Here is a 23,119-nt window from a genome sequence, read left to right on the forward strand (position 1 = left end):
AGAAAGGCCTCCAGACTGCCCTCCAGCATCACTCCTGGCGTCCCCGGGCCCTCCTCTGCCCAGCAGCCGGAGCAATCTTTCCAAAGCATGAGCCCGACCACATCTCCTTCTGTGTCTAACCCATTTTACTGTGTGACTTCACCTTGGCGTCTCACCCTCTCTGGGCTGCCTTCCTCCCTGGCCTCCAGCCCTGAGCTTTGTCTGGGGGACAGTGGCAAGAGGCCTGTGCCCCAGGAGATCCCTCAGGCATGGAGGGCAAAGGGCCCATGAAGCGCCAAAACTGGCCATGAGAGTGGATGTCAAGACAGTAACGTGCTCATGCCCGGGAAGCAGGCAGCAGCTGCTCAGGCCTGGCCCAGGGCTCTGGGAGGCAAAGGGGGGAATGGTCACATCTCACGCTCCTCCAGATCCTGCCTCCCGACCCTCCTCCACCCTGCCCCGGCCAACCGTCCTCAGGACACAGCCTCTCCGCTGCCATTGTTTCCCAGCCAGGTGACCTGAGTGGGCAGGAGGCTAATTCCAGGGCCCTCGGCCAGAGTGTGCAAGCCCGGCTGACCCCGGGGCCCCTGGAGCCAGTCACCGTGGCCTGGGCAGGTGGAGGCAAGGGAGCTGCGGGAGGCCTCCGGGCACTCCCCACCGGGACAAGGACACAGGCCCCACAGGACAGGATCCCCGCCAGTGAGGTCCCACCCCTGCCACCTTTGCAGTTACATTCCTGACCCCTTCTCGCCGCTCCTTACCCTGCCGAAAGGAGCTATCGGGATGATTAAAATGGAGCTATCGGGATGATTAAAATCCCCACTCGGGAGCCGCAGTGCTTGGCCTCACGCCCTCCTTCATCCCCTGTTAGTGGTGTGGCTTTGCATAAGTCACCAATTTCTCTCTGCTTCTGTTTCTTCATCTGGAAACTGGGGACAGACACAGTCCCGCCCTTTGGGAATGGGGGGGAGGATAAGTGGGTTCAGTGCACTGTGAGGCACTAGGAACAGTGTCTGGCACTCCGGGGACACCGTAGAAATGTTGGCCAGTGTGCCCGCAGCTCCGCTTCTAATGACCCTCGGCCTCTGTTCCAATGGGAAGGAGGGACAGGTGGCCCTGGCCGGTGGCAGACCCCACCCCGGCCTGCCCCATCCTTGGCTGGTGGGGCCCGTGTCCACCCCATCCTGAGGCCAGCACAGATGGCCGAGGAGCCAGAAGAGGGCCTGGAGCCACACTCGGGGCGGCAGCACAAAGAGGTCTCAGGAAGCCACCCAGAAACTCCAGAAACTCGGGAGCGCAAATCCCCTTCTGAGAACTTAATCCCCCCAGCTCCCCCCACCCCCACCCCCAGATCGGCTGGTGCTAGATCTTGCTGGGAGGTCTTGGGGTAGCCACCAGGGCTAATTATAAACTCCGTTGGCTTGGGGCTCTTACTACCCCATTGAAGGGCTTCTGCGGCTGATGGGGCCTGGGTTGTTTTCCTTGGAGAGATTAGCACCCAGAGGCCAGGGAGGGGACACGGGTTGGGAGTGAGGCGGACCTAGGTGCAACTTGCAGCTGTCCCTTTCAAGCCATGGGCCCTGAGCAGGTCACTGTGCTCTGCCAAGCCTCTCCTTTCTCATCTGCAAAATGGGGATGATATTGCCTACCTCACAGGATGGTTGGGGGAGTATATGTGACAAATGTACCCTCAAGGTGGCAACTTCACTGCCATGTCTTGGGTGCTTAGATGGGGGTGTGGTACGTAGTAGGTATGATGCTCCCTCCTTCCCTCCATCTCAGAGCAGACAATTTGCTGATGACCTATTCATTCGTGTGCTGGTCCAGCCTCCTTGACAAACAGGAGTGGGACTCTTAGGCCCATATTGGGGGTTTGTTACCCCTCTCCCCATCTCCAGGGCCCCGGTTTCTTCTGCCTGGTCTACTCTAGCAGTTTCCTTGGGAAGCCAAGATGATCTTTCAAAAATGATGCTCACTCCCCAGCTCCCCAAGTGCTCACGGTCCACCTGCAGCTTCTAGGAATGGCATTGAGAGCTTCCTGCCCATCTGTCCCCACGATGTCCTCCGAAGTCCCCTCTGTACCCCCATGTCCTGCCTCAGTGCTCCTTGGCCTGTCAGGCCCCAGCTCACTTGTTGCCTTCTCTGTCTCCGTGCCTGCCCTGCCATGCCCCCCACCAGTTAAGCGCCCCCTCCCTGCCCCCACAGCTTCTAGCTTCCCCGCTGCAGTGGGATGGCTTCTGGCAATCTGTCTCGTGAGACAGGAGCTTTCTGAGGACAGAGCCTCACTTGTTCCCAGAGTGAAGCAGGGGCCATGAGCTCAGGCTCCACCGGGACCAGAGGGGTAGCATCTGTCCTAAGGGGTTTAGTGTAAGAGTACCGAGTGCTGGGGACTGTGGCAAATGGGAGAGCCGTACCCTCGATGGGCAGCCATCTCTTGGCTCTGATCAGCCATTATCTTGCAGATATGTGGGGCAATACCAGCCAGATCTTCCCATTTTTTCGAAAAAGCCAGAGAGACTTCATTTCCTAGCCTCTTGTGCATCTAGGTGGGGTCATGTGACTAGTTTTCACCAATGGATCATGAATGGAAGTGATGTGTGTCACTTCCAGGAAGAAGTGGTTAAAAAGGGTCTCTACCCCTCAAGCCCCCCATTGATGTGCTGCTCACAGAATTTCAGTAGTTCTGGTGAGACAGAGCTTCCAGGATTTGGAGGAGGGCAGAGCCACAAGGTGGAAAGAGCCTGGGTCCCTGTCTCCTGACCAGAGGCACCACCAGATGTTTGAGATAGAAATAAACTCATTGTGTTACATTCTGGATTTATCTTAAACAGAAGACAGGGTTATGTGGATGAATAGAGGTGGATTTGTCAGCCCCTCTTTGTTCTTCCTCCCTGAGAAAGCATCTGAGGGCGCTGGAAACCGGTGCTGGAGGCAGACGGTCACCCTTAGCTTCTAATGGGTGCTGGTGGGTGGGGCTGGGACCTCTGCCTTGCCCCCTGGCATGGATTAGTTACAATAAAGGTGACAAGTGACCTGAGAGTGCGGGGGCCCAGCTTGGGTGAGGGGAGCCTGGGGTGCCCAAGCACCATGGATTCATCTTGAAGCCCACGGCACAGATTCTGGGTGGGAAGAACTCCCTGCTCCTCGTGGGAGCTAACGGTCATTATGTGCTCAACACTGCACTGGACACCCTCCATTCAGGTGTAGGAAAGTTAAAGAACTGTCCCTAGTTCATAGAGACGTGCTCCCCCATCTCTCAGACTCCCGGTTCCTGCTTTCCAACCCCCTCAGTGTATCCCAAAGTCTAACAGATGCTGTTGCTGCCCTCTTCGTATCCTCTGAGCATTTAATGTTCCAGCACGTGCCTGGGGGAGGGGGGGTTCTCTCTCTCAGCCCTTCAAGGGCAGGTTGGGAAATGCCAGGGTGTTCTCTTTCCAGGAAGCAGCCCTTAGCCAATGGAGGAGGAGTTGGGGAATAAATGCCCCAGCTCCCTCGCCCGGCGGTGGGCGGATTGAGGTGCATCCTCTACGGGGTCTCCCAGTGGCCCCGGGTGGGCTTGAGCCCTAGTTGCCCCTGATGGCAATCTGCTTCATAACTTAAAACTTTTTTTTTCTTAAGATTTTATTTATTTATTTGACAGAGAGACACAGCGAGAAAGGGAACACAAGCAGGGGGAGTGGGAGAGAGAAGCAGGCTCCCTGCTGAGCAGGGAGCCCGATGTGGGGCTCAATCCCAGGACCCTGGGATCCTGACCTGAGCCGAAGGCAGACACTTAACCAACTGAGCCACCCAGGCGTCCCTCATAACTTACCTTTTATCAGCTTCCTTCCTTTCGCTGTCCCACTTCCCCACTCCCTGCCTGGGGCCTTCTGAGCTCCTTTTACACTTGCACGTACATCTCAGGGTCTGCCCTTGGAAAACCCAACCTAAGACACAAAGTACAGTTTGCACCCTGAGACACGTAAGTTGATTTCAGGTGCGGTGCTGGTGAACTTTCAAAACTTGACCGCTCACCTGTGCGTTTAAACAAGTGTTTAGGAAATAGTAGTAGAGATAGGACAAAAATCGGGAAGGTGGTATGAGGGGTCTCTTTGCCCTGGTAAGAACGTGAGCATGTAGTTTAAATTTTCTAACCCAGCGTCGGCGTGGCTGCGCCTCCCTTCTTGTCAACACTGCCGGGAAGTTCAGAGAGAAACCTGCTCGATTGCATTTTCTCCCTGAAGGAGGGCCCCCTTCAGACACGGTTCCTCAGCATTCTGAGTTCACACTTGACCCGTGTGTTGAGTCCCTCGTACTGGCTGCGTCAGAACGTGTTGGCAGGAGGTTGGAAATGTATTATAAACAAATGAAGGACGTCATTAAGTATAGGAGCTTTGGAATAGAGTGTACCTGGGCTCAAATCCCAGCCCCACAACTTGGGGGACCTTGAGCAATCACACCACCTGGTGGACCCTCGGTCTCCTCATCTACAAATGCGGACGACAGGGGCCCACTTCCTAGTGAGGGTCAAATGAACTGAATCCATATAAAGCGTCAAGCACAGAGCTTGGCAGATGGTTAAGTGATCAATGTGAATGGTTATGATGATTACCATTACAAGGACCGTCATTGCAATGAGGCAAGGAGCAAATCCGGGGACCCGGTATATCCCAATGTCAGGTGCAATCCTGAGTCTAGTACCCAGGCCTGATAATCAGGAATGGAAAAGAGATCACAATCGCCAAGCCAGGCTGAAGCTCTGTGAAGGCAAGGGGTAAGTCTGTGTGGTTCTCCACAATATTCGTAAGACCTGCTACAGTGCCTAGGCCCTGCTCAATGCAGTCGACCCTTGAACACAAGGGTAAGGGGCGCCAACTCCCCCCAAACTGAACTACAAACAGCCTCCTATGGACTGGAAGCCTTACTGATAATAGAAGAAAATAACACATATTTTGTATATTATATGTAATATAGACTGTATTCTTACAATGAAGTCAGCTAGAGGAATGAAAATGTTACTAGTAATCATAAGGAAGGGGTGCCTGGGTGGCTCAGTCGGTTAAGCGTCTGCCTTCGGCTCGGATCATGATCCCAGGGTCCTGGGATCGAGCCCCGCATTGGGCTCCGTGCTCAGCAGGGAGCCTGCTTCTCCTTCTCCCTCTGCCTGCCTGTCTGCCTACTTGTGATCTCTCTCTGTCAAATAAATTAAAAAAATCTTTTTTAAAAATTGTATTAAAAAAAGAAATAAGGAAAATACAGTTACAGAACTGTATTTATCCAAAAAAATCTGTAAGTAAGCGGACCCATGCAATTCAAACCTGGTTGTTCAAGGGTCAAATGGATTTGTTGAATGAATGAATGAGTTCCACTGGGCCAGGGCGTGTGGCTCTGTCTGTGTGGCAAGGGTGTCGTGGGGCCCTTGGAGGCCTTCTTGCTGTGGGTTTCAGGGCCCAGAGGCTTCTTGGATTCTCACAGCAACCCAGGACTGGGCTGTGTCCCATTTTATCGTTAAGAAAATGGAGACACAGAGATACAAAGCAATTTGTCCAAAGTCACGCAGGTACTGAGTGGTGAAGCCCCCAGGTCAGCAGGCAGCCCCTTCCTCCTGGCCCTTCGCCACCCGCATTCCTGGGCCCAGAGTCCAGTTCTCTCCCAGAGAAACCAAGCTTATTTCTTTCTCTTCCTCACTGACCACAAAGACTCAGTTCTGTCCTCAGAAGTATTTGGAAAGTTTTATTTAAATGTTTTGTGTTCCCTTTTAACCAACACCAAAAAGATAAAAAAAAAATTTTTTTTTTGCCGTTCCAAACAGGAGTGTTCCTTCAGAGAGGAGTGGGCATGTGTGTTAAGAGCTGAGAAATGTCTGCCTGTCCAGGCTCCTCTCCCTAGCCCAGGAAGCCCTGGGGTCAGATGGCCAGTCCCAGTTCACTTCCTGGGAGCCCCCAGCGGCTCTGGAATGAGTGAGCAAACCCCCCTCCTGCGGAGAAGAACCGGGTCTCCCGGCAGGTGTACGGACATGAGCACCATGGGGCCTGGTGGTTCCAAAAGGGGAGGGGGAGTGGGAAGATCAGATCCGGAATGTTCCATGGAAGCTCCAGGGCCTCCAGGTCTGGAGAAATGTGTTTGCTAGAAAAATAAGATGCTTTGAGAATTTCTGCAGTCTGCGTCCTCTGCCTGCCCAGAGAAACCTACTCTGTTGGCCAAAGGGGCAGCAGGGAAGGAGCAGAGGCCAGAGGCCAGGAACTGGTCTGGCCCCAGTGGAGGATTCCAGAGAGGAGCGAGGTGGGCAGCAGACTTTGGTTTCCTGGGTCCTCTTTCTGGCAGCTGTAGAGGCTGTGAAGGTCCCTGCCTACCTGGCCCTTGAGGTGTGGGCTCCCAGGCGGTGGGCTGCGCTGAGAGAGGGAGGCTGGCCATCCGTCAGAGGCTGGTGGGTGCCTGGGCCCTGGGCCCTCAGAACAGGATGCCCAAGGGGAGCAGGGCCAGCAGGAGGAGCAGGGGGCCTGGAGAAGGGCCACCTGCCGAGCTGGCCGAGGCACAGTGGTCCTGGTTAGCACCGATGCAGGCTGCGTACGCCATCACGTGGGGAATGTAGTTCTGCTCGTGGACTCCATGCAGCAGGTGCGCCATGGGCCCCTTGGCAAAGACCGCTACGTCCTCCCCGCCGTGGGTCTCATGGCGCAGGGGCACGGCGGACTGCGCCTGGTAGTTGTTGTGAGCTGCGGGCCAGAGGAAACACTTGCTGAGAGCCTGCCGGGGGGCTGGGCTCTGCAGCAGCTTCTCCCTGCCCTTCCAGGCTGGCTCGAAGGCTCTCCTCTTACTGAGGACACAGAGGCTCAGTGCAGGGCTGTCACTTCGTACGAGGGCCACAGGATTTGGGGCTGGGTCTGTTCTGACACAGAAGACTGCCCTCTCGACCCCCAGAAGAGAAAAATCCCTCCAGAGTCAACCCAGGAGAGCCTCTCACCATTGGCGCATAGCTAGAGCCCCAAGGACTACTGGGGCCATCGTGAGCCAATGAACAGTCAGCAATATGGAACTGGATGAGCACACCGAGAAGGCTCGGGTTTGGGGAATTACGTAGCCAGTAAAAATGACAGTCTAACAGCAACAGGTGCGGGGCACGTTAAGTTCTCCAGACCCACTTAGTCCTTCAGACAACCTTGGGAGGTAGAACTCTTTTACGGAAGAAAGGGAAGCTGAGAAAGGCAAAACTGCATGCCCAAGGTCACAGAGCCGCTCAGTGGCAGAAGGGGATTTGACTCGAGATGTTCTGACTCCAGTCCTGGCTATTTGCAGCCTCCTGACCTTGGCCACAAGCCTACAATGTTGCCAGGCCCATCCCCACGGGGCGCCCTGCACCCTCCCTGCCCCGGGTTTGGGCAATCTCACCATAGTCCACCATGGAGACGTTCTCTCGCTCACCGCCTACCACCTTGTAGCCAGGCCCGTTGCCGTACAGGATGGCAGTGAAGGGCTTCTTGTCCGTGTCACTCAGCATGGGGGCCAGACCTGCGCAGGAAGGCATCGGCCCAGGAGTCACGGTGGAGAGCCAAGACTACAGTCCCCAGGCCCTAGCTTGGCAATCCCTAGATCCCCTGCGAAGAACCTTGAACCACTCCATGAAGCTACCTTCCAAACCTGACTCATTTCCCACCAACTACCCCTCCGTTTTCACTGTGCCCACATCCCTCCCACCTGTTGGTCTACCTGTCCGTCGGTCCATCCACCCATCCATCTTCTCCCTAGGCCAGGCGTCCATCCTCTCTCATTCTTCTATCCACCCATCATCCAGGTAGCCACGCATCGACCCACCCGAGCACTCACTTCACTCTGTCCCCTCATCCTGTAACCGCGCCCCCCACCCCCCACAACAGTACCTTCTCTTTCTTACCCGATTCTCACACAGTCCCACACATGCCAGGCCCTGAGCTTGCTGGCTCTCCCAACCCTACTCCTGCCCCCCGATGGGCAGACCGTGGGAGTGCCTGGTGCCCACCCCAACCGAGGCCCACCTACCAAAGATAGAGTTGCCGCGGGGGGTGTACCCGCCAAAGGTGAAGACGTGGGAGTGGTCCGCAGTGACGACAGTCAGCGTGTCTTCCAGGGAGGTCATGGTGCCTGCCTTCCCAATTGCCCGGTCCATCTCCACCGCCTCGTGCAGCGCCTGCTTGGCCTTGCCCTCGTGATGCCCGTGGTCAATCCTTCCTCCTTGAGACACCAAGGCAAAGGCCTTGGGTGAGGGGGAGGGGAAGATCTGCGCCCCCAGGTCCCGCCACACTACTGCTGGAGGAACCATTCTTTGGTGGGGAACAGCCACATGCCAAGTACCACGCCAGGCACGTCATGCCGCCATTCGACCTTTACGGCGGCTCAGTGAGGACAGGCTGTGGACCAAGGGCCCAAGCACGGAAAGAGCGAAGCCAGATCCACCCGACTGAAAAGCTGGTGCTCTGTCCACCACCCCGCATGGCTCTCAGAGCAGCTTCCTCAGCTCCTCGAAGGAGTCTGAGACCTCCAACGGGTGGAAACAGAGCCAGGGTGCCTAAGTGCCTACTGGGCGCCAGGCCTAACAAGCTGGTGTCTCATTTCCCCTTCACAACAATCGTGGGCAGAGATGGGCACAATCAGCCCCATTTACAGATGGAGCAACTGAGGCCTCGGGTGCACAAGTGATGTACCCAAGGTGGGACGGCTGGGATTTGAACTTGGGCATAACTCTCATTCTCCATGCCTGGGCAGTGCCCATGGCAGGCCTCCATAAAGGCCTCGAAGCCTGGGGCCTGTGCCACCTCTCCTAGGTGGGTACAGGAAGCCTGGCTTCAAGGTCATGGCTAAGGGCTGCATGACCTGAGGTGACCCCTCTTTGTCTCTAACAGGAGGATGCTGCCCGAGTGAAGACTCCCAACTCTGAGGGTCCTGGGCCTGGGCGTCCTCCCTTCCCACTGGCCTGAGCCTCACCACGCTGGCCTGGCAGGCTGGCAGGGTGGGTCCTCCCTTTGTTGTGGTTCTGGGAGCAGTCACAAAGAGGACTGCTCCCGGGGGAGCCCGTGCTCACCACCACTGGCTTCTGGCTGGGTCCTTGGCGTCAGAGGCCTGTTCGGGCCAGGCTGAGACCGCCATGCTTGAGTGGGAACCCCGGGGTTTGGCAAGAAAGCTGCCAAGCCGGGCGGGCGGCCGCTGGCCTCTGGAAGGCAGAGGGGCCTGAGTGTGTATCTATGTGGTGAGAGTGTATGTGCAAATGTGTGTGTGTGTGTGTGTGTGTGTGTGTGTACAGGGAGAGTTCAGTGAGGCAACATCTGGAACCATGGGAGACAATGGCTGTTAGAACTCTGGAAGATTCTGGAAACTTTATCACTTCCTCACACTTCCTACTGTTATTGACTTAGCTATTGTGTAATCATAATAATGGTAATAATAGAAACACGGAAAATTTATTTTCTGCTGGGCCCTGTTCCAAGTACTCTATGTCTCTGAACATAATGGATGTTAATAACCCTTCAAAGACCATTTTTGGCCTCACTTTATAGAAATGTACAGACAGAGGTCGGACAGCACCAGCAAAGAACCCAGGCCTGACTCCAGGGCCTCCCAACAGCGCTAGGAACCCCCATGAACGCTGGCATACAGCACTGCCAGCTCCTGAAGGGACTGGCTCTCCCATCTGGGGGACCCAGGATATCCCAGGGTCATGAATCTGACTTTGGCCCCACAAGGGCCTGGTAACAGCAGATGCCCACCAACCAGCTGAGGGCTCCTCAGATTGATAGGCATCTGCCGAGGATGACCCCGGACCTGTCTTTTGGGAGGAGTGAAGCTGAGGGGCCTTAGGGAGGGACCCCCAAAAGGAAGGCTCCCACCTCCTCTTCTGGGAAGCCTTCCTGGACTAGTTGGTCTGACAGGTTATCCTCATGCTCAAAGGAAAACAGCTTGTTGGGCTGGGAGCTTCAACACCATGCATAACCCGTCTTCCCCAATAGTGGATGGTTGTCTTTGAGAGTTGGAGCACCCCATCCCTGGATCCCAGGGCTATATACCCAGAGGCTCCCAGGGAAGTGGCCCTGCAGCCAGGCCTGGGGCCCTACCTTCCACCAGCAAGAAGAAGCCTTTGGGGTTCTTGCTCAGAATCTTGATGGCTACCTCCACCATCTCGGAGAGCGACGGGTCAGTCACGTTGTTCCTGTTCAGCTCGTACTGCATGTCCCCCGGCTCAAAGAGACCTGAGGAGGACGCGGACAGTGAGTTTTCCTGTGACCCTGCCAGGGGACCCCCCCTCCCCAAGGAGCCTGGGCTGTCTCAGGGAACAGGCTCCCCACACACAACTTGGGGTTAGAGCAAGCAGGGAGGAAGCTGCCCACAGGTGGGTCCAAACTGTGCCCAGCGCCTCGCGAGCACTGCCTCATTCCCCCTTCACAGCCGCACTATGGCGAGGGGATCACCACGTCCATTTTACAGAGGAGACTGAGGCACGGGTGCTCAGTAGCTTGGTGTCTTCAGCTGCTAAGTGGGCGATCCGGGATTTAAATCCATCAGTGCAGTCCCAAGTCTGAAGGGCTCCGGACACGGCACTGCAACCCCCAGGCAGAGGACCATGGACTCAGTGGGGCGGCTTGGGCGTGTACTTACCTGCCACGTACAGGTCAGGCTTGAAAGGCGTAAGTGCCCCGTGCAGGGAAGTATTAGAAGGTTTGGCTCACTGTCCCTTCTGTTCCCTGAGCTTGGTTTTCTCACTATGAAATACGATCGATCCATTCCTTGCCCAAGTCACAAGATTCCACATGTACCAGGTTGGTGCTTCCTGCCCTAGATGTTCTGGATCCAGAACACCTTGCCCTTCCGGGAGTATGTGCACAGCCAGACAAGAGCTCCAATGGACAGAACGCTGTGTGCCACATGCCCTTCTAGGGGCTTTGGAAGCACACAGGCACCAGCCTCCAAGATGGTGCCCTATAATCCCTGCCTTCTGGAATTTATACCCTTGTGTGTCCCCTCCTATGCTAAGATTATCCTGAGTGTCCAATAGAATACTGCAGAAATGATGCTATATGACTTCCAGACCAGGGCATAAAATATTATGGCTTTAGCCTTGAGGCCAGCTGCCATGTTGTAAGGACACCCCACCAACTCTACGGAGAGCTCCATGTGGCAGGGACCAAGCCTTCAGATGACTGCAACCTCATGGGAGACCCAGCCAAGCTGCTCGAAACTCCTGGCCCCAAGAAACTGTGTGAAGTAATAAATGTTTACTCGTTTTATTTTTACTTTTTATTTATTTTTGGTTTACTCTCTTTTAAACTGTTAAGTTTGGAGATAATCTGGAGATAACTCATACAATGCATTGGCTCACGTGTACCCATGATGGCCCTGATGTCATTAGCCCCATCTTACAGAACAGTCATCACTCCTACTTTATAGGAGAGAAAACTGAGGCACAGAGAGGAGAAATCACTTGCCCAAGGTCGGACAGCTTACAGGTGGCAGAGTGGGATCTGAACCCAGCACTCTGGCTCTAAGACCCACGAGCGGGCCAGATGTGCCACATGGGGACTTGCACGGCTCTCCACAGCCTGTTGGTGGCACAGGATGTTTGCTGTGTGACCCAGGCAAGCAGTGCGTGTGTGTGCGTGCGCGCGTGTGTGCACATGCGTCTGGGGGATCCTCCAAGGTGCCCAGCTTTGAGCCCATAACCTCCAATGACGCACCCAGGACCTAGGGGCTGTGCCCCTTGGGAAAGGTTTACAGGTTTTGCCACCACTCACTGGACACAACGCCAGGTGGGACAGGGGACCCAGGTGTTGGCATGGTGGGGCTCAGGGCCTCATTCCACCGAGTCAGGGCCCCTCCCCTGCTCCCCGCTCCCTGGGTGACAACCCCTAGTCAAGACCAGCAGAGATAGCCTGGCGGGCTTCTGCCCGGGCCACACAGCAGGGCTGGCTCCAGGTCTCCCGCCCCAGCCAGGGGTCAGATTTACCTGGGCCAGGATGCTAATGGGCCGAGCGGCACACCGCAGTCTCTTCCCCGACCTGAGCTTCTGTTCCCCTTTGTGCTCAATGGAACCATTCGCTCTCCACAAGCAGCAGATTTCAGGCCCAATTCTATGAACCCAAACCCCTTCCTCACCTCTCCCAGGTCCTAGAGCCTCAGAGCAAAGGTCCCTAAGTAGGGGGAAGGCCGGGGCCTTGGCCCCCCAGGTGCTGGACTCACAGTCCCAGGACCAGGGCACCCAGCTGGGTGTCCTCCACTCCACCCCCCACCCCCCCACTTACCCAAGAGGTAGTCCACAGTGTAGGGGTTGAGGGTCAGGAGTTCGGTACGGTTCCAGACATAGTGAGAGTGCTAGGAGGAAGGGCCTGTGTTAGCCACGTGGGGGCTGGGGGGTTGGGAGGACTGACCCCAGCTGCTCTCAGGGTCTAGGGAATATATTTGTTTCCTTCAGCCATTTACTAATCCCTCCCTGAGGATCTACCATCTGCCTTTAAGAAATGACGAACAGGCAATTCTACAATTCTAATGCAGGGGAATGAGAATGGAGGGCTGGGGGGCGCTGTGAGCCCAGAGGCAGCATCAGGGAGGGCCTCCTAGTGGAGGTGATGTCCTCATGGGGCCCTGGAGGACAAGAAGCCAGTGATCAGCCTGGGGTCAGGAAGGAGAGTTTCAAACAGCAGGGAGGGATCATGGAGCCAAGAAGAGGAAGCTATGGGTCCCCAGCTATGGAGTGCCCATCAAGAGGCACGGGCTGGGTGTGTTATGGAAGCTGTGGAGAGCCAAGGAGGAAGTAAAGCCCTACTCTGCCCCAGTGACTCCATTGGAGAGGGTGATAAAGGAAGTGCGGCTTCCCCAGGACAGAGGCCACAGGAAGAAGCTGGCCGACTTATCTGGAGACGGCACCACTCAGCGCTGGGCTGGGGGTCATGGCACGGCCAAGAATCAGCTGTGCATCCTCAGGGCAATGAGGATGAGGAAAATTGCCCTTCTCTGGGCAATGACATCGGGATCTGTGGTTCTGGAGTCTCGGGGGCTGTTATGGAAAGGAGGGCGAGAAGGCTGAGGAAGTGGGGCTCCCCTGTCCTGCTTCGCTGAGCTGGTTCTCCTGTGTTACCTCATTCGGTTCTCACATCAGCCCTACGAGGGAAGTAGTTATGCCCATTTTGCAGACAAGGACACTGAGACACAGATGACAGAGCCACTCAGCAGTGAAGGGGAGTCTGACTCTAGAAGGGTCCAATCTCTCCCTCTTGGAGTCTACACTGAGCTCCAGGGTTAAGCACCTACCCAGGCTAGAAGGGTTAAACCCTGGCCCCATGTTCCGCGTAGAGAAACTGAGGCTGGGAGGAGCAATGTCTCTCTGGCTTGGGCCAGGAAGGGGCTCTGGCCTGGCCGGGGCTGACTCAGACGAATGGAAAGGGTTCAAAGCAGCGCAGTCCCACCCTCATCCACCCTGTGGGGGCCATCCTCAGGCCCCTGCCCCCACCTTGCTTTTGGCCCAGCCCCATCCCACAAGGCTCCCCCCGGGGGCCAGTCCTGGAAGCCTCAGAAACCCAACCCCAGAGTGACATCAAAGTGGCTCCCAGGCTGCTCCCCACTGTCTTCAGTCCTGACCACAGTCATTTCCAGACCCCATCTGCCCCGGGCCCAGCGGCTGCCAGAGCCACTCCGGGGAGCCAGCACTCAGGCCCGTCCAGCGCTCCAGGCTTCCTTCCCCTGCACGTGCCCTCGCGGGGGCCAAACCAAGTCATGATGGAGGGCTCACACACTCCCCTCCCTGCCACCTCCACCCCTCCTCCTCCTCAGGGCTTGTCAGCCCCCCCTTGCGGTCTGTCCCCTCTGGGTTCCCGTAGCTCCTGGGCTTCTCGCCATCCAAGCACAGAGTGATCCACAATCCCTTGACCATCTGATTCATCCTTTGGAATTCATGCCCAGTGAGGGGCCCTGCACACAGTAGGGGCTCAAGTGGCCTGAATGTCCATGCAGGTGATTCTGGGGCCCACCCTCCTCACTGCCTAGCTCCCCTGGGTGCCCGCCCCTGAAGGGAAGAACTGACTGATCACCTACTATGTGCCATTCATGTATCTGTTAGACCATTTGGTTCCATCGAGGTAAGAATTACGACCCCCTCCCCACAGAGGAGGAAACAAACTGAGATTCAGAGAGGGGTCGCCCAGCCCCTCCCACCACAAGCCAGCCCTGAAGCCTCCTGGCCCCTGAATGGGTTACCTTGTGTCTCGGTTTGAAGCTCTTCCAGATGTCGATGAGGTTCAGGCTGTCCAGCCTCGTGCCCCTGGACTTCTCGTCCATCTCATACTCCACGTCGGTGCTATTCTTGGGGAACATGTACTTCCGGCCTCCCCCCATGATCACCTACAGGGGACAGAAGCCATCAGTACCCCAGGGTTCCAAGCCTCAAGAGCTGGGCTCCCGGAGGCGCTGGGCATAAGCATCCCCAAGTGTGGACGCTTCTCCAGCTCGGAGAGTCTTGGTTTCGGTCCACACTGCCCACCCCAAGCCTCTGCTTTTCCACTTGGGGAGATGAAATCGTGAATATATTAGGACCATGGTTTGGGGCTTCTGGGTGAAATACTGGTAACTTCTCCTACCTGGCTTTCCAGAAGCCTGACTCTGTTCCCACTCGTGTAAGAATAACACCATCTACAGAGCACTCACAGCGTGTCAGTCACTAAACACTTCAGATACATCATCTTAATCAACTTCATTACCAAGGCTGCCAGGGAACCTGTGTCCCCATTTTCCAACTAAAGAAATGGGAGCAGATATGTGATTTCTTTTCCCCCTAAGGCCACATGGCCTTAGCCAGGATTCGAACCGGGGGCTTCCCTGACCCCAGCACGGGGGCCCTGGTCCATCTGCAGAGCCTCCTGTCCCCAGTGGGAAGCAGCACGCCGCAGGCCAGAGCCTCTGCCAGGGAGGTCTCGGGGCAGCCCGGCCGGGAGCCGGGGCAAACAGTGGCCGGCGTTCACGTCTGTGTAGTCCCCGCCAGGCTAATTTTACTCACCACGGCTGGCGTGCGCGGGCGGACGGACGCGGGACTGTTTGTTTTCCTTGGGAGTCCATGTTTGAAGTCCTGACTATTTTTAAAATGGGGCCAAGAACATAACAGCCACCACCTGCGGTGACCGCCACACCGGTGTCCTCCTGTCACCGCGGGCGCCAGGCCAGGCCGCCGCCCCTGGACACCTTGGGAGAGCAGAGCCCAGCTATGGCTGGTCTCAGATCCACCGCCCCAGGCCTGACATTTCCTATGTTCCCTGCTCTGCCTTCCGCTTCACTCCCTCCTGAGAACCCAGGAGTCCAGACGGATGGTGGGGGTGGGGAAGGCGCCCGGGGCCAGCCTGGGTCATGGGGAACTGGAAAGGGCACGGGCTTGGAAGTCAGACTTGGGGTTTTTGACTCCGACTCTGCCACTTACAGGCCAAGGGCCTGTCACTTCACCTCTCTGAGCCTCCGTTTCCTTATCTGTCAAATGGTCAGGATGGCCGCAGAAGGAAATGCAGTAATGCAGTATTCCAACGCGGTCCCGACACCCGCGGGCGGCCCCGGCCGAAGCCGTTCTCACTGGCCGAAGTAGCGGACATCAGAGTACTTCCAAAGAGGAGAGTTCCTCCCCGCCGGCCCCAGCCAGGAGCTCTGGGGGTGGGGCAGGCTGTGAGGCGAAGGAGAGGGGACCCCGGGTCACCAGCCCCCGGCTCGCCACCCCTGTTCCCACAGAACCTGACCCCTTGGCATTTTCAGATGGAAAATGAAGCCCCCAATCTTCTTGCCTGGAGCCTCATCATTTCCAGCCCCAGCAGGGACTTCACACGCTCATTAAACTCCCAAATAACAGACTTGCTGTTTGGCTTTGGGGTTTGGGTTTGTGTCTTTCTTTCTTTCTTTCCTTTTTCTTTTTTTTTTTTTTTTTTTTTTTAGCAAAAGATATTTATTTTCAGGGCGGACACCAGGAGTTGTGTTTCATGTGCAGCCTGGGGGCTGGGGGGCTTTGGGGTGGTGGAGATGCAGGAGCGGACGGGAGGGCAAAGCGGGAGAGGAGAGGGGAAGGGGGGCAGTGTTCACCCCGGTCCACCCCCTCACTCATGCCCCAGCTCAACCCCCAGTGACCCGAGCACCTCAGTCCACCCTCGCCCCACGGAGAAGTCTTCCCTAAGCTCCTGTCCCCCTCTCAGGCTGTTCCTGGCACATCTCCCTGAGAAGCGGCCCCATAATTACACCCTGCACTTGTACAACAAATGTTCTCACATCCATGACCTCATCTCGGCCTCCAGCGGCCCTGGGAGGGGGCAGGTGGGGCTCTCTATTCTTGTTGCACAGGTGGGGAAACTGAGGCTCAGGAAGAGGAAGCAACTTGCCCCAGGATGTTCATCAGGTGGAGGCAAAGTCAGGACAGAGGCCTGGCCTCAGATACATGCTCACTAGGAGGGGCTGCCGGGACTGTTTGTCCTGAAAGGGGGTGCTCAGTCCACTGCTTAGAAAAGGGAAGTCATGGGTGGGGAGAGGGGCCTTGGGAATTGGGGTGGTACACGGGGGACAGAGGGTCCGGGAGTCAGTCCGTTTGTCTGGTGGTGGTAGGAACAGGTGAGGGGTAGGTGGGACCTGGGGCTTTCTCTGAGCCTCACTGAACCCCCATTTTAGTTTCAGGGAGCTAAAATCCCCTTGCCCCCTCGCCAGACCCCAGAAGTGGGCAACAAGAGCCTAAAAAAGGAGCAAGCTGGAGGGCCTCGGTTAAGAACAGAGTAGGGAAGGGAACAGGAGCTGGGCTGTGTGTTCGCGCCTGCGCACACGGGACGGCCTGGGTGCCGAAGCTGGGACTCGGGGCCGGCCTGTGTGGCTTGCGCCGAATGCCACCACCTTCCGCGAACCCACTAGGCGCCAGGCCTTACTAAACTCCAAGGGCTTATTTTATTTGGATCTTGCAGTGGGCTGACGAGGGAGGCACATGTCACAGACGGGCTGTCAAAGGGAAGCTACAGAGGTTAACCGACCCAAGGTCACACAGCTCGCAAGCGGCAGGGCAAGGACCGGAAGCCCGGAGGTTCCAGCATGGGCACTCGTGCTGACCGCTGCCCACACCACCGCCTCTCCGGGCTTCCTGGTCACGCGCACGGGACACGGGCCTGTCTGTGCCTGTGGGCAGGTGCGGGGCAGGTGCTCCCCTCAGATGGCCACAGGGTCACCCCTACCTCCCCGTGCTGGCGGGCAGGGCTGATGGTGCAGCGCCAGATCCCGACTTACAGAATAATCCCTGGGCGCCCGGTTCTTGGGGTGTGGTGGCAGCCACATCAGGGCTTATCCCTCAGCCCCGCCGCGGAGAAAGCCTCCAGTGCTCCCTGCCCCAACCGCAAATCCCCTAATGGGCTGGGAGCCTCCCAGGTGTGTGGGCAGCCAGGCCGGGCTGCTTCTCCTCAGCCGGCAGAGGCCTGAGGCCCACCAGGGGCCCCGCCTCACAAGCCCGCCCGTCCCTGAGCGGCCTGCACCCCCACACTCGCCTCGATGTCCCTGACGTTGTGCATGAGCTGGTAGGCAATGTCCTTGCAGCCCTGGCTCACGGCCTCCGGGGGCATCTCGTTGTCTGAGTACCAGTCCCGGTCAGCAGAGTGGGCGTAGGCAGCACTGGGGGTGGCGTGGTTCACTCTCGTGGTGGTCACAATGCCCACAGACTTCCCTGGCATGTGGGAGAGGGCGATTGGGGATGGGGCTGTCCAAGCTGTCTTCTCCTTCCCGCTCCTGACTAAAGACTGGCCTCCCATCCATTCCACTGACTGCCTGGGCCTCAGTCTCCCCACCAGTCCCGCAGGGGTTGGTGGGGGGGACGGTGGCTTCTGAAGATCCCGGCAGCACAGCTCCCTTTACCTCTGTGGCCCTCCCCTCCTTGATGGCCCTTGAGCTGTGAGCACCTGGGCCGGGGTCCTCCCCTCCATCATGTACCCTGCAGAACCCCCCCCCCCAACAGGAAGCCCCCCGGGTGCCCTATAAGAACACAGGGGCCCTCCTAAGGGCTCTCAGGTGGTGTGGCTCTGTCATCTTGTCAGTCGACCTCATACCCTGACCCCAAAGTTCCCAGGACACCGGCCAGGGCCCCCACTTCCAGGGAGGAAGGGAGAAGCAGACACTGATCTCCCACGGGGCCAGCACCAGGCTACGTTCTTTACCTTCCTCACACCATACGGATAAGGGGGCCATGTTTTCACGGCCATTTTATTGTCAAATAAAGAGACTCAGGGAAATGAGTCGGGACTGGAACCCACATCTGAGTAACCCCCTAAGCCACTAGCCTTCCCGGGCATGGAAGGGATTCCACGAACATCCCCCAGGCTCCCAGCCACCAGAGCTGGAAAAGCCCTGCCTCTCCCCATTATCCAGTGGGGGCAGACTGAGGCCCAGACAGGACACAGAGCCAGGCCCCACTCCCTGCCACTACCCCCACTCACCAGCGTCCTTGGCCCAGCGCAGGATGGAGGTGACTTCGTTCCCCTGAGTCGTGTTGCACTGGGTGCGCTGGGTCGCTGCGCTCACCCCCACGGTGCCCTCGTTGGCCTTCACCCCACACAAGTAGGCAGTCGCAGTACCCGCGCTGTCAGGGACCTGAGCGTTGGTGTTGTACGTCTGCGGGTGGGGAAGGGGCGTCAGGCATCAGCCAGGCCTTGCTGGTGGCCTCCACCTCACCCCCACTCACACCCTGAGGACTGGGGCATGACGGAGACAGAGAGGCCTCCTGTGGCCTTGGCGAAGCCCCGCTACCTCCCGAGGGCCCCCCAGAGCCACAGTATCACCTAGCCGCTGTGTCCTGCCCCCACTCCCTGTGCCCTGGCGGCCAGGGCAGCGGGAAGGGGTGAGGGCAGCCCTCCAACATGCAGGGGGGTGGGGGCCGGGTCACTCAGGCCTCTCTCTGGGTCTGGGGCTGTGGGAGCCAGCAAGGGGGTAGGGGAGGCAGGTGAGTCCTAGAGAAGGGGGGGTCCTTGAAAAAGTGACGGGGGGGAGGCTGGGAAAAAGGGAGGAAAAGTGAGGGGGCAGCAGGATCTAGAATGGGGAAAAAGGCCCCCCTCCCTCCCCCATTCAGACCTCTAGTTGAGACCCCAAAACTATTTGCCTGTCTTCCTTCCCCACCAGCCTGTGAGCCACAGAAAAAAATCCCAGCCACTGCCATTCTCCCAGAAGTGAGCCCTGGGCCCGGCCCAGGGTGTCCAGAGGATGTTCAGTACATAACGGCCCCAGCAGGGACCCCAGCAGGGACCCCAGCACAAGAGCTGCCCCCACTAATCTATCACCCGGCGGCGCCTGGGGAGGGAATGAACGCAGCAGGGCCAGCGCAGAAGCACACACGCCGCGGGGTTCCGCGGACAGCAAGGACAAAAGCAGAACAGCTCCTCGGTGGTGTTGGAAGCCAGGGGGGTCGGGGGGACAAGGGGCTGGGGGAGAGCTGGGGGCCTGCCGGCTGCCGTCACTTAGCCTGGACGCCGGCTACGCAGACAGGTGCAGTCTGTGAAAACTCAAGCCGCCCGCTGGGGCACGTGCGCTTTCCCCTGTGCTGGTTATACGTCAATCGATTTTTAAATCGACGACTAAGACCCTCAAGATCAAGTCTTGGCGAGCAGCTGTTGCTATCCTCCTTTCACGGTGGGGCTGCGGAGACCCCAGGAGGGCTGGCCGCCTCACCCGCAGGCCCGACTCCCCTGCCCTTCCTCCGTGTGGCCAAGCTGAGAGGTGGGAGGCTTAGGCCCGGGGCGGCCGGAACTCACCTTGGAGAGGGCCACATAAGGGAACTTGTCCATCTCCAGCCTGGTCTCCTCCCCGGGGTTGTGGTGGAGCTGACCCTTGAGGATGCGGGCAGCCGTCACGGTGGAGACACCCATCCCTGCAGCAGGGGAAGGGGGGGCCTCAGTCTCTCGGGCTCCCCACCTCTTCATCTTGGGCACCTATATTTCTCTAGTTTGGGGCCAAGGCTGGGTGGGGCGTGGGCACCAGAGCACGGTTCTGTAGATGTGGCTCTGTGGCCCCTTTCTCCCTCCCCTCCCCAGACCCTCAGGGACTGCCTGGCAGAGCACACAGACCTGTTGGGTCCACAGCCTGGCCCCCCAACCCCCTAAACATGCTCCCCCCGCCGGGCCCCAGCCTCTTCAACACAGCCCTCTCCACCACAGCCTGGCTCCCTGAGCCCCTACCTAGGTGCCCCCACCCAGTCATGTTCTCGGGGACCCCCAGGCCTCACCATCTCCCAGGAACATGATGACATTCTTAGCCACATTGGTGTTGAGCTTCTGAAGCCTGAGGGCATGTTTCAGGGTCTGCTGAGCTTGGTCTCTCCAGTACTTGGGGTCTTTCTCTTTCTCTGTAGAGACAGAGAGGCAGAGTTTTCTGGCAGGGGTGGGGGGCAGCTTCCCCTCCCCAAACATTACGGATACCCCAACTTCTCGTGCCTGAGGGCAGGGCTGCCTGGACTTGGGGGAGGGAGCCGGGCTATGTCCCCCAGCCATTGTGTGGTCTGTAGACCTGGGCCAGTCCACGGCTCAGAGACACCAACCAATGTGCCCAGGGCCACACAGCTCTGGCTCCACTCCCCGGAGCCCACGCTGTTTCTTTCCACCCCGTACAGAGACATTCTGCTAAGGCAGCAAATGAATTGTGCAAGCACAATTACGAGGGTAATGTTTAATCTGTTCAAGAGAACAAACTACTTTCACCTGCAGGAGTCCCCAGAGGTATCCAGCCATCAATTATAAACTCTGCTTGGCTTATTCATTAAAGTCAGCAGAAACCTGAGTTAGCAACAGCGCGGACAGCCGTACTGGAAAGCAAGACTGCCTTTTGTTTAACGAATCTGATTTCAAGCAGCCACGCACAATCTCACCTGTTAGGAGAAATTAGCAAAGAGGAGGATGTCCCTGTCCTTAGTCTTGAGAAAAACTGGGAACCAGGAATGCTCTTCTTCCCCGCCCCCACCGCACCCTCCACCCTGCCCCCGTGTGTCCAGCAGTCAATCCTCCAATGGAAAGAACACAGTTGCAGTGCCTGACAGACCTCAGGGACAACCAGAGCTGTGCCAAGGACCCCCGTGGGGGCAGGTCACACCTCTCTGAAACTCCATTTCCTTCCCTGCCAAATGCGGTTGTTTGTAGATTCCTCTCAGGGTCACTTTGGGGGAGGGGGGCGGCCGTGTTCAATAAATGACATACTTGACCCCCAGGAGATCACCATCACGCACCCCCAGGAATAATTCCATGCCAGACCTGGAATCCCTTGTTCCTACAAGCAGAGGCCCCGCAGACTAGTCCGCGCCGCCTCCCCCTGGCAGCCTCCGGGGCCACCGCCCTAATGAAGGGCTCTGCCGACTTCACGCATTTCAGGCCTCACAGGCAGAGCCCCACGCTGGAGGCTGGGCAGCCTTGGCCCTCCCAACCAGCTGTGCACTTCGAGGCAGATTCCCACCATCTGAGTTTCTGCCCCCAGGAAAATGGGAGTCCATAGCTTCCTAGAGGCAGTTTTAGGATTGAGATCGAGTCTCAACAAATTCCAGAGCCGGTGGTGGTTTTGATCAGGGCTGGTTCCCATCTCCTGCCTTCCTCCACACCTACTACAGTGGCAAGGCGTAGGTCAAGGAGCTTCTCTGGCCATTTGGGTGCGATCTGGGTGGTGATGCACTACTTCCCGTCTTGACTTACCGACAACCAGTCCTTCCCTCCCCTTCCCGAACATCATCCGGGCAGACCCCCCCTTCCCCGAGGGGCTGGGCTGACGTCAGCCTGCCCTGCATCCATTCCTTCTTCTTGCTTCCAGCTGTGATCCCACTCTGCCAGGCTCCCTGCTCAGGATGCTCCTTGTGAGACCGGAAAAGACTGGCGAGAGCCCTTGTCTATTGCACCAGCGCCACCCCCCAGGGCCTGACCCTGAGAAGGGGTTAGTGGATGTGAAACTGACTTCATTGTCAGAGGACTGGCTTAAGCAATCATGGCCTTGGACAACTGAGTATCAGGAGGCCATTGTTTTTGGAGAACATTACATGACATGCACAAATGCTCAGAATATAATGCTAGGGGAAGAGTACTTGTCAGTACGTACCATATAATTTCATGTACATGAGTTCCAAACAGGCTCAATTCATGTGTGGTGGCAGGAGTAAGCCTAGGGCACTTCCTTCGGCTTGGGGGCGGGCTGGGTTGGGGAGTGCATACGAAAGCCCTTAGTGTCCCATGACTGCAAATGTTCTCTCTTAATCTGGGTGGTGGTTGCATGGGCATAAAATATGTAAGAACTCACAAGGCTATACATTTTTGATTGGTGCACTTTACTCTAAGTTATACCTAATTTAAAAAAAAGAGGAGACAATGTAACACCACTACACACACATCAGAATGGCTAAAAAGGAACAAATACAAAAGACTGAATTGCTGAATATCTGAAGATTTTTCACGTTGTTGCTTGTTCACCTTTTCACTTTTCATCCGTTTAGCTTTCACTCAGGTGGGCTGTGAGTGTTGAGAAAGCAGGGACGTGGTCCCACAGAGTGACTGCAGATCCCCAAGGATCCACACTGAAAGGCATCATGGGATCGAGAGGGGGGCATGGCCTGAGACCCCGGCAGCTTGGGTTCCATCCCCAACTCTGACTTGCTGTGTCACCGGGGGAGGGCCAGTCCCTTCTCTGCACCCCAATTTCCTCATCTGTTGAAAATATTCTTCCTAAGAGCACCCACTCCCTGCCTAACACTGACTATACTGTGGGATTCCCACAACAGCCCTAAAGAGGAGGAATTTACTCTCTCCACCAGACAGGTAGAGAACTTCCACGTGATGGACTGAGCCAAGGCGGGCTCCCCTCTCCCGCTGGGGCTGAGGCTGGGCGGCCCTTGGGGTGTCCAACCAGATACAGATCTAGGTTGATAATGTGCATGTGTGACTATAGAAGGGATGGGGAAAGAAAGCCAGTCTTGAGAAATGTGAGCGCAACTCCAAATCTAAGCCCGGTCTCCGCGGAGGTCTGAATTTACAGCGTAAGAACCCCTAACTGAAGAGTTAACATAAAAACTTGTCTAGAATTAGTTGAAGAATCAAACACAACAACACTGCACCATGGAAACACTTCCATGTGAGTCTCCAATAAGAAACAAAAAAACAAAAAACAAAACTCTGTTGAATTCACCAGCAAAAATTATAAGCTA

At 57.0% G+C, this 23,119-nt stretch overlaps 1 protein-coding gene across 3 annotated transcripts in view; it reads right to left on the reverse strand.

The window, feature by feature from the left end:
* Positions 1-5,678: 5,678 nt before the first annotated feature.
* ALPL (alkaline phosphatase, biomineralization associated) overlaps positions 5,679-23,119 on the reverse strand; it is a 52,885-nt gene continuing 35,444 nt past the window's right edge. For all 3 annotated transcript variants that reach the window (XM_036109296.2, XM_078073701.1, XM_036109297.2), the window contains exons 3-12: positions 20,174-20,293; positions 19,704-19,819; positions 18,396-18,570; positions 17,454-17,629; positions 14,170-14,313; positions 12,222-12,291; positions 10,041-10,175; positions 7,975-8,166; positions 7,348-7,467; positions 5,679-6,674 (exon numbers count right to left, since the gene is read on the reverse strand). In XM_036109296.2, coding sequence (XP_035965189.1) covers positions 6,409-6,674; positions 7,348-7,467; positions 7,975-8,166; positions 10,041-10,175; positions 12,222-12,291; positions 14,170-14,313; positions 17,454-17,629; positions 18,396-18,570; positions 19,704-19,819; positions 20,174-20,293 — 1,514 coding nt within the window. In that variant the 3' untranslated portion in view covers positions 5,679-6,408. The remainder of the gene's footprint in view (positions 6,675-7,347; positions 7,468-7,974; positions 8,167-10,040; positions 10,176-12,221; positions 12,292-14,169; positions 14,314-17,453; positions 17,630-18,395; positions 18,571-19,703; positions 19,820-20,173; positions 20,294-23,119) is intronic.

Source organism: Halichoerus grypus, chromosome 5 (genome assembly GCF_964656455.1).
Source record: "Halichoerus grypus chromosome 5, mHalGry1.hap1.1, whole genome shotgun sequence".
Lineage (NCBI taxonomy): Eukaryota > Metazoa > Chordata > Mammalia > Carnivora > Phocidae > Halichoerus > Halichoerus grypus.